General features: G+C 16.7%; 1 protein-coding gene across 1 annotated transcript, besides 18 other annotated features; it reads right to left on the reverse strand. All coding sequences in view use genetic code 6, as the record gives it.

Annotated features, from left to right (window-relative positions):
- The first annotated feature begins 728 nt into the window (after nucleotides 1-728).
- Nucleotides 729-758: a microsatellite.
- Nucleotides 759-921: 163 nt separating this feature from the next.
- Nucleotides 922-950: a microsatellite.
- Nucleotides 951-1,030: 80 nt separating this feature from the next.
- Nucleotides 1,031-1,093: a microsatellite.
- A 678-nt stretch (nucleotides 1,094-1,771) lies between these two features.
- Nucleotides 1,772-1,831: a microsatellite.
- Nucleotides 1,777-1,831: a microsatellite.
- An 825-nt stretch (nucleotides 1,832-2,656) lies between these two features.
- Nucleotides 2,657-2,773: a microsatellite.
- A 235-nt stretch (nucleotides 2,774-3,008) lies between these two features.
- Nucleotides 3,009-3,038: a microsatellite.
- Nucleotides 3,039-3,455: 417 nt separating this feature from the next.
- Nucleotides 3,456-3,528: a microsatellite.
- Nucleotides 3,502-3,545: a microsatellite.
- A 1,868-nt stretch (nucleotides 3,546-5,413) lies between these two features.
- Nucleotides 5,414-5,472: a microsatellite.
- Nucleotides 5,418-5,460: a microsatellite.
- Nucleotides 5,422-5,462: a microsatellite.
- A 2,210-nt stretch (nucleotides 5,473-7,682) lies between the features above and the next one.
- Nucleotides 7,683-8,238, reverse strand: IMG5_176220 (hypothetical protein). Its single transcript, XM_004027952.1, has 2 exons — nucleotides 8,090-8,238; nucleotides 7,683-7,973 (listed from the first exon to the last, which is right to left on the reverse strand). Exons 1-2 carry the CDS (start codon nucleotides 8,158-8,160, stop codon nucleotides 7,685-7,687), a joined length of 360 nt encoding a protein of 119 aa, XP_004028000.1. The 5' UTR covers nucleotides 8,161-8,238; the 3' UTR covers nucleotides 7,683-7,684.
- Nucleotides 7,988-8,039: a microsatellite.
- Nucleotides 8,239-8,391: 153 nt separating the features above from the next.
- Nucleotides 8,392-8,422: a microsatellite.
- A 28-nt stretch (nucleotides 8,423-8,450) lies between these two features.
- Nucleotides 8,451-8,520: a microsatellite.
- Nucleotides 8,469-8,559: a microsatellite.
- Nucleotides 8,471-8,514: a microsatellite.
- Nucleotides 8,549-8,594: a microsatellite.
- Nucleotides 8,595-11,375: the final 2,781 nt, after the last annotated feature.

An 11,375-nucleotide genomic window follows, 5' to 3' on the forward strand; every position in this document is an offset into this window, starting at 1 on the left:
TTTATATAAAAAATAAAATTAATATATTATATCTTAATAGTATAATTAAATTTTATTTATTATAAATATCAAATATTTTATAATTTACAAAAAAGAAAAAATTATATATAATTTATTTTATCAAGATAATAATTATTCGATAATTATTTTTAATTAATACTATTTTTTTAATTATTTTATTTATAATAATAATAATTTTAAAAAAATCAAATGAAAAATTATATATGATATTTAATTTGATTTCTTTTCTTAAATTATTAAAAATAAAAATATTTTTTCAAATTTGAAAAAAATTCCATTATAAAATAATATTTTATATAAAAATTACCAAAATAATTTATAGAAAATATTTTCTTATGAAAAATTCATAATGTTTATATAAATACCAAAATAAGAAATTATAAATTATACAAAATCTAAAATCAGTTAAATAAGCCCATGAAATATAAATAAAGTAATTTTCTCCTTTTTATTTATAAATATATGATATTAAATTTATAATTAAAGAGTTATAAATAACTAAAAATATATATGTATGAAATTGAATAAAATATAATAATGATATAAAATATATTTCAAATTTAAATAATTTTTATAATAGATATATTATTTATAAACTAATTTTTAAATTTAATTTTATAATGAAATTTTAAATTATTAAAATATATATTATACTTAATATCAGCAGATAATTTATTAATAAATATATTTTAAATTAATTTATTTTGTATATATATATATATATATATATATCATATTTAAAATAAAAAAATTTAAATATATTTAATAGTCATTTTAGTATAAAATAGTTTTTATATATTACTTTTTTAGCATATTTTTTTTTAAGTTTTTATTAAATAAAAAAATATCGAAATATGTTTTTCTCGCCTTTATTTTTTTTTGATAATTATGTTTTTTTAAAAAAAAACAAAAAAACAAAAAACAAAAAATAATAATTTTAAAAGAAGCAATTTTAATAAATTATTCTAATATATAATTTATATTTTAGAAAAAAAACAATGTTATATTAATATATATATATATATATATATATATATATATATATACAAATTAATTTATAATATATATATATTTACTATTTCTTTAAGGAATATATATATTTGAATTTAAATTAATTATATATTTAATTATCCATCAGTAAAACATTGTTTGCAGTATTTTATTTATTTAGTACAAACAATATTATTATTTAAAAATAATTTAAACAAATATTTTTTGTTTACAATTAATTATTATCTAATTATTTTCTAGGTGTAATTTCGTAGAAATATTATGTCCTTTTCAAAAACCTGACCTGAATATTTTAAAAAGGAGAAAAAATATCGTCGTCTTTTTAATTATTATATTCAAATAGTAGGAAAATACAATAATTAAATTAACTTAAAATAAATATTTTCGTTTTAAAAAATGAAAAGCCAAAAATTATTATTTTCTTGAGTTGATTTTCAAAAATCAAAATGGTATTTTTTACATTAATTAAATTATTTATTTTAATACATAATTATCAGGAAATTATTTATTTTTTTTGATGTTTTAAATAAATCTTATTAAACATAATATATTTTAACACATTATAATTATAAGTAATTAATATATTTAATAATAAAAAAAAAATTATCTTATATATTTAAATTAATATATAAAAAATTAAAATGATAAAATATGTATTAAAGACATATTTTTTTAAAAAATAAATAAATATATGTTTCTAAATATTTTTCTTTTAAAAAACATAATAAAAAAATGTTGGATAAATAAACAAAAATAATAATAATATAAATATTAAAAAAAATATAAAATAATTATAAATCACCATTCACCAACAAGAACGTCTTTTAAATACATTAAATTTTCTAAATTAATATTTATAAACTCAATATCATTTTCTTAATCATTTTCTACATCAACTTTATCCAACTTTCTTTCAAATTCATTAATAACAAGTCTAATTTCATCCCTAACTTCTTATTTATTTAACATTATAATCGCTTAATTGCACTTGTAAACCATATTAACTAACATTTAAGATACAATAGCCCTAATTTCATCTGTATATTCATCACTTGCAATAATAGAAAGAAGAAAAGGTAACAAAAAATATTCATTATTACAAGTAAAATAAGGTTTACATTCATTCGAGATGGCTATATTTGTAAAAATTAGTAATAATTTTTTAGATATTTTCAATTAGAAATTAGTTTCAGATAATATTTGAACGCACATTTCGAAATTTTATTTAGTGGAGAAAATTCTAGAATGTGAATCTTAAAAAAATGAAAAAGATAGTAAAAAATCTACATAAAAGATGGCATTTTTATTATTCGGATTCCATGTTTTTTTTTATTCCATAATTCAAAAAGTTTAATATTTATTTATTCCAAATATTTTTGTCGGTAAAAAACTTTCCTTATTTCTTCGTGTTAGGTTAATACTTTTAGTATTTTAAGGCTTTATTTAGTATTGTTTTCCAGTATTATATCTGCTTTTAATAGGTTTTGTTGTAAATCATTTAATATTTGGAACGAAGGACCTTTATTTTCAGTTAATCTTAGAATTAAAATTGATGAAAAAAATTTATTTGTAGAAAAGTTAATTAAAATTTTTAAAAAACAATCAATTTTTTCATCCTTTTTTTTATATTATATATATGTATATATATGTGTATATAATATATATATATATATATATATATATATATATATATATATATATATATAATAATATATATATATATATATATATATATATATATTTTAATTTATTAATATATTTACTCCATTTCTAAATGAAATCTACATAATTTTATATAAAATTTCAAATAAAATATTCTAATTGCACTTAAGTACTTTCAATATTTTATCACTTTCGTCAAACTAATCACTACTATCAAAATCAAAGAATGCACATTTCAAAAGATTTACATATAAAAATAAATCTTATAAACATCCTAAGCTTTTAGCTTAAAACTTCTGTGTATTTTTAAAAAGAGTATTATTATTAGTATTATTAATAGTATTTTTTTTAGAAAATTGATTATTATCAATTTAAATAAAATCAATACAAAAATTAATTTCTTTTATAATATCTTCAAAATATCCGCAACAAAAAAATGCTAATTTAGCAAAATAAGAACCAAAAAGTACACCAGATGTACTTTTAAGAATAGTTTCTCGTTTTTAATTAAAAATATCAATAGTAAGATCTCCTTTCAGGAAATTTTATAGATTTTTTTTATATAAAAAATAACTTTAAAGTATAGTATTTTCACTAATTTTTACATTTTCTTAGAAATTTGAATTAATTAAATTTATACTTTTTTAACCAAACCATTAAGAAAATAGACTAGATGAAATATATAAAATATTTATTTTAGAGTTTTCATTTTTGGTTTTATTTAAAAGACAACATAAAGAATAAAAGATATTAACATGAGAATTATTATTATTATTATTATTATTATTATTATTATTATTAATTAATATTTTTATTATTGTCATTTTTATTATTTTCATTTTTAATATTTTATGTTTTTAATCGTTCTTCTTAAGCCTCTTCTGCATATTTGTTTATTACAAAAACAGATAAATCATCATCTATTAACAATATGTTTTGTATTAATTTGCAAATATTTATTACAGTTTCTTCCATTATAAAATCCATTGTTTATTATTTTGATAATTTTTTTAGTTATTTAAATATATTTTTTATTAAAAAAGTTCCGTTTAAGAAATAATTTAAATAATCTACTTTGCTAAAACATAAGCTGAAGTTTGCCAAAATGCATATGCTTGATATTAATACACATTTTTCTTCATTTAAAATCTTATCTTTTTTTAATTAGAAATTTATTAAATTTTCAAAAAGTTCCATTTATAACATTATAGGTAGTACCTAGTCAGCTTTAAATCTCGCCATTCTATATAATAATTAAATTATATTTGAGTTTAGAATATACGATGAATTTTTTTCTTCCAAAAGTATTTTGAAGTGAGAAATAATCTCTTTATCTAATAAAAATTCTACCATTTTTTCCCCTTCTTCTATCTCATTTTCACTTTCCCATATATCAAAAGCCTCTACAAGTACTCTTAAAGCACAAGATATTACTCCTGTGGATTCTTGGAAATCTAGGATGGTAAATATGGCCTATTCAAGCATTGATTTATATACTTTTAATAGATTAGAATTCAAGAAATTGAGTAAAGTGTTCCATACTAACATCCTTATGTGTGTTTCGCGGTCACTTAAGTATTTAAGAAGCCAACCGAGTGAGGTTATTTTAAAATTAGGGTTATTATTGTAATTAGTAATGAGAAATTTGAGTATTTTTTTAAAATTGTATTTTGATTGAAATGTGAAATTCGGGTTATAAGTTATCATGAATTAATCAAATAATTTTTACATATCAATTTGTGTTTATTAAAAGAATATTTTTTAGATATTTTTAGATATTTTAATTGTTAATAAGAGATCGTTTTAAGATTATTTTTGTAAAAAAAACAATGTTTTTTATGTAAAAGTGCGTTTAGAGAGATAATCGCGAATATTTGTGGAGGTTTTCGGATATATTTTGGAATATTAAATTATTATTTTAATTATTATTTCAATATTTTCTAGATTTTTGGAAGATTACATTGTTTAAGGTAAAAAGGAAGTTGTAAAAAATTAAAGAATATTCAAAATAAAAGATTCATTTTAGTATTTACTTTTTAAAATATAATTAATAATTTTTAATATGAAAAAATTATTATTTTCTTAAAATGAAAGTGCTTAAGTAAAAAAAAGAGACATATTTGAATTTTCTTTATTTTTTTCAAAGAATATTTCCTCTTAAAGAATATTTTCATATTTTTGTAAAACAAAAAATAAGCTAAACCAGTTTTTGATAAATTCTATATTTTAAGAAAAAGTGTTTTTTTAATTATATTGATATAATTCGAGCTTTTTTTGTATATATTTATGTATTTTTTCCTTTAGAAATTATTAATAAAATTCATCTTCGGATTTATGGGAGTTTTCTTAGTATTTTTGTAAGTAAAAAATTTCAGAAGAATTCATAGGATATATTTATTACCAAAAGGTATTGGCTTTTTGATTCCTAATATAATATTTAGAGTTTGTAGGAAAATTTATAAAAAAAGAGTTTAATAAAGGAATTTAAATTGTATTATATATTGTGTTAGATAAATTGAGGTAACGGTAGTAGTGATGATTTATGTTAAAGTTAAGTATATATAAAATTTTTAAACTGTAATATCTTATTTCTTATTTTTCGAATTTTATTAAATTATTTATTAAAGAATATTTTAGTTACTTTTCATTTTAATTATTCAGATTAAGTAAAATCTAAGTAAAATAAAAAAAAAAAATTATAAAATAAAAAATATATGAGTATTTATATATATATATATATATTTATTTATTTATATATTTATATATTTTTTTAATTATTAATTATTATTATATAAATACTTAGTAACGCGTTTTAGGTAAAATAGTTAGATTAGCAAGAAAAGTTGAAATAAATTTTAGAATTTCCAAAAGAAAATTTTAAGATATTTTTTCTTTTATATTTGTAAATAAATTAATAGAAAATAATACTAATTTTTCCATTAGATCTTCTAAAAAAGTATTCATTTAACAAGAAGAATCTTCTAAATAAACAAAATAATCTAAAACCTATTAAAATGCTTATATTTTTAATTATTCTTCAATATTAGTATTCATTATAATATCGAATAAATTTTTAAAATCTTCATTAGTTATATTTAATTTTTTTTTTTATTTACTTAATTATTATTATTACAAAAATTTTCATAATAATCATAAAAACAAATTTCATTTTTTTCAACATTAAGAAATTCTTCTAAATAATCCCTTCCTTTATTTAAATTTTCCTACAAATTATTTTAATTTTTTATTATTTTTTTTATTTAATAATCATAATTATTATTTTCTTCTTTTTATTAAAAAAAGCTTAATAATTTCTCATTTTAAATAATTTCACCGATTTTACGTCTTTTTTTTTCATCTTTGCTAAATAAATCTAACAAAAAGCACTTTTCAAACCAACTTTCAATGCATTTTTCTTCAAAAGTTTCTACTATAATGTCGAAAAAACGTTTTTTTTTTTCCTTTAATACCTTAAAAATATCTAAAAACCTCCAAATATGTTCCACAGGTCCATTCTATTGACTTTCTTTGTAATAAAAATTTACAAAATTGCACAATAATTAACCCAAAAGTTCAACTTTTTATTCATTTTAGATTTCTTTTAGTATCAATTCTGTCGCAAAAACAGGATCTAGTAAAGATTGGCAAACTAAATTACAAAAAGAGACCTAATTTCCTTTTCTATTAGTAAAATAGATATTTATTTTGTGAATATTTTCGACTAACATATCTAAAACTGTATTCTATTATTCCCCCCCTTCTTCTTAATCTTATTAAAAATTTAAAATCAAGATAAGCATATCTCTAGCTTTTGGATAAAAAGTGGAATTATCGCCTAAACATTATAAATAGAAATCAAGATAAATATTTTATTTTTATTCTAAGAAAACTGCAAATAGACTTTTTTATAGTTTCTCTGCGTAAATTTCTTATTCTTTATCACAAAGAAAACTTTCTTAATTTTTCTAATCTTTTAATTATTAAATATTTTTTAAAGAATCAATTATTAAATGTATTTTTTCATTATTTTTATTCACAAAAATATCATTAAAAGAATTTATTTATAAAAATTCTTCTTTTGAATATATAAATTTCATTTAAGGATTATTTAAAATTTAAAAAAGATCTAAAAACATACGGTTTTCTTTCTATTCTTAAATATCTTTATTTTCTAAAACGCAAAACAATTATTATAAATGCAAAACGAAATTTAAAAATTCGAGTTTTTCAAAAACTATTTCTTTTATATTTTCTAAAAAAAGATAACTTTTACTTAAAAAATCGAAAATTAATTTTTTTACTAGTTAAATGTTTATTTTTTTTATTTCTTTTAAAAATTCGACTATTTCAGAAATTAAAGGAAGGACTAAATTTATAAATTTTTATTCCTTTACATTTTCTAAGACTATATGTAATATATTATTAATTATTTCATAAAAAGAAACTTGTCCTTGTAAATATTTATCATCTTCAGGTTAAAAAATATCCATTTTTTTTAAATTTGGGTAACTGAATTACTTATAAGGTTCCTTTTCTTAATCTTTTTTAGGATATTGCGAACTTGGGGTACTGTATATATTTTATTCAGTAGGAGAAGTGATTTAAGTTAGTCTTTTTTTCAATTTTTAAATTATTTTTATTAGATTCTAAACTGATTCGAATGTATGAGAAAAAGATTCACCTCTTTAAATTAAGAATAGGAGTTCTTATATTATTTCAAATTTTCTCCTATAAATTTCTATAGGGAAATCTTTTATTACATAAGGTAGTATTTATTAAAGTATATCAAGTATTTTATTATTGTCGCCGAATTTTAACTATACTCCAATATCAAAAAGAAGCTTTTCGTCATTTTCGCTTAATTCTACGTAAGGAAAATGAATAAATTCTAATCTTTTTTCTCTTTTGTCAATTTATGGAAATATTAATAGATTTTTTTCTGTTCTTTTATAACAATTTTGTATATTAGTGTTTTCTTTATTTGTTTATATCATTTCATTAAAACTACTATTATCTTTTATGTTTTATTATTATTCTTTTCTAGTAAAAAATTCTTATACTTTAAATTATTATTCTTATGTGTTCTATAATTCAATGCTTTAAGAATTTTCAGAATATTAAAATTGTTCTTTGTAAAGTACAATATTACGAAGAATTTTTTCAGTACATTTAATATGATCTGGTAATGGAATAAGACTATCTTTTTCTAAAAATGTCTTAAAGTCATAAAAATATTCCAAAGCACCATATTTAGAAAATAGCTATGCTCCATGTTGTTACTAGTAAATTATTAATATAAATAAATAAATATATATATATATATATATATTTATATATAAATATATTTTTATTTTTCATATATATATGCATATATTTATTTATTTTATTTAATTACTTATGTTAATATATCTATTATTAATAAAACTTTTTATAATATTGTTTGATTTGTTTTATCTTAATTTTCATTTATATAATTCAATAGAATTTAAGGTATGTTTTAAAAGATCTATGATACTTCTTTTGCTAAAATTATTTTTGTATTTAATTTTGTATATAAAGTATTTATTGAACGCGATTTTACTTCTGGAACGCCATTTTCTTATTAATTATTTTTTTTATTTTTTTTTTTAAATTATTTATTTTTTATATTTATTACTTATTTTATCAAGTAATGTTTTAATTCCATCCATTTTTCTTTTTTTTTATTGTTTTTTTATTGTTTCTTTATACTTTTTTATTTTACTAATTTTTTGTTTATTTAATTTTGCTTTTAAATTTTTTTTTTTTAAATAATTTTATTTTATTTTTTAAATTTTTATTATTTAATTGTTTTTTGTCTTTTTATTTTATTAAATATTTTATTTTATTATAAACAATTATTTTATATTTATATAAAAATTGAAAAATATAATGATTATTTCAATAATAATTAATTACTTTAATATTAAAAATTTAGTTATTTTTGTACAATTTCTTAAAACTGTTTTAATTCTTATAATTTGCAAATTAAATAAACTCTTAGGAATTAATGAATATTATTTAATAAAGTAATAAAAAAATATACAAAAAAGAAAATAAATAAAAATTTAATATATATAATTTAAAAAAATTAATAAAATATAATATTGTATATATTTATTTAAAGTTAGTCATTTTATAATAATTATTCCTAAAAAAATAAAAATAAAAATTAGTCTTATTTTTATCAAACTTTATTATCAAAAAAAAGTGTTTTTTATCTCATATCATATAGTTCAATAACAAACGTTTTTATCATCTGAAAGTATACTATTTATAGGACATTTGCATTTTTTTTTATCCACCAAAGTAGCATTTAGAGGACATCTTACACAAATATCACTATTCATTTTACAAGCCAAACAACTAGAATCACATTTAATAATTGATTTACAAACCAATTGGTTATCCAAAATACTCTAAGTAAATCCTTAATTACATACACAATTATAAACATTATCATTAAAAACCGGCTAAGAGTTACTTGGACACACACATTATTAGCCAAGTTAACTATCTTATATAATATTCGCATATTTAGCACACTAGCAGTTTTAATCAGCATATTTTAATATACATTCGCATCCTTTTCCGTTTGAAGTAATTTTTTAAAAATTAGGGCAATATACACAATCTCCCTCATAACATTCAAGGCATGTACTTTCGCAAGGAATAGGCTCACATGACAATGGAAGTAAGCCTTATATAGGTCTATATTTTTCTAGACAGGTGCATATGGGTTCGTATTCTCCTTATATAGGGAATGCATTTTAACCACAAGATATTATTTTTAAATTACATTTTAAATATGAGCTTTGTTTATCTTATTAGAATCCTTTGTTGCATATACATTGTTGTGATTCGGTGGATTCTTTATGAGAGTTTTCGGGACATTATGTGTAATTGCATTTTATTTAGAAATTTCTTAACCCCCAATAAGTGTTTTTTCCTGTAAGTTTTGCTTAAAAACTGATTGTTGGATTAGATTCAGAGGGAATATATGATAAAGAGTATATTTATTTATATTGCTTTACAGAAAGTTCTTAGTTTTTGAAATGTTCAAAGCATTATATGGTTTTTTATTTTGAGTAAAGATTTAAATTAGATAGTGTTAATGATAATACTTTTTTTATTTTATATTTGGTTTAAAAATTATTTTATATTTTTTTTTTTTACTTTTCTAATTCTCTTCAAAAATGTTTATAAGATCTCCATTTTATTAATTATAAATGAAAAAATCAAAAAAAACTTAACAGTTTTAAGGATTTTCTGGGTATTAAATTTTCCTTGAAATAATAGTTTATTTTCCAAAGCTCGAAAATAAGCCAAAAACATCTTAATAAATGTAATCCGCAGTTTTACAATAAGATAGCATTTGATTTCCTTGCATTCTTTTTATTTGCCATTAATTTTTTTCCTCTTAGTTTATTTATGGGGAGCTAAAATCATTTACAATAAGTTTTTAAATATATTGTTATGTTTAAATTATATTAATTAATATTGTCAATAATAGTGTGATTAAGTTTTATTTGAATTACATTTTTTAAAAAAAATAAAATAAAATATTTATTTGCTTTTTAAGTAAATATGAATATGAGGAAATAATTTTTAAAATATTAAAAAATTTGAATATTTTTAAGATAAAAACTAAGATATTTACGTTAATTCTATTTATTTAAGTTAAAGTATTTATTTTTTATATTTAACTTAGACTGAGAAATAATTTTTTTATTATATAAAATATTTTAAAAAATAATACTGATAATTTATTAATATAAATAACATATTTTATAATATATTATCATTCTAAATTTATATAAATATGTAAACTTTAATTCATATTTTTTTGTTGAATTTTCTAATATTAATATTTATTTATTTTTTAATAAATATATTTTACTATATTTATTTTATCTTTTAATTTTTATAAATTTATTAAGAATTTCTTTATATATATCTTAATGTGGTTTTATATGAATATTTTATTCATATAAACTAACACTATTTCAGTTTTTCGAATTCAATTTATGGTATTTTTTTCATTTATATCATATTTATTGATTTAAAGTTATATTATCTATATTTTATATTTTATTTATAATAATATATTCATTAATATTTTTTATTGATATAGGTAATCTATATTTTAAATTTCAATATTAATATATATTGTAATTATATTTATTAATTTTATTTAGATTTTTAATTTTATTCAATATATTTCGATTAGTATTTCAAATTATTTTTAAATCTACTTAATTTAATTCATTTTATTCTTCATATCCTATAATACACTTACAAAATTTTAATTATGTTATTAATAAAATTAATAATTTAAAAATTAAAACATAAAAAATTAATATAAAATAAAATAATTATATTAATATTAATAAAATTTATACCAATTTAATATATTATATAGTTTATTATATTAATCATATTTTTTATCAAATAATTTTTATTATATAATTAATTAAAGTTTAAAATTTAATTTATATACATTAAATATAAGATAAATAAAGACATATATATTTTTATTTATTATAACAACAAAATATTTTTTAATTTATCATTTAAGCAAAATAAATAAATAATTAATTATATATATTTATGGTCATTTTTTTTATTAATTAAAAGTATTTTTAATTTCTTGGTTTTAGAAA

This window comes from Ichthyophthirius multifiliis, assembly GCF_000220395.1.
Source record: "Ichthyophthirius multifiliis unplaced genomic scaffold scaff_1120509251287, whole genome shotgun sequence".
Lineage (NCBI taxonomy): Eukaryota > Ciliophora > Oligohymenophorea > Hymenostomatida > Ichthyophthirius > Ichthyophthirius multifiliis.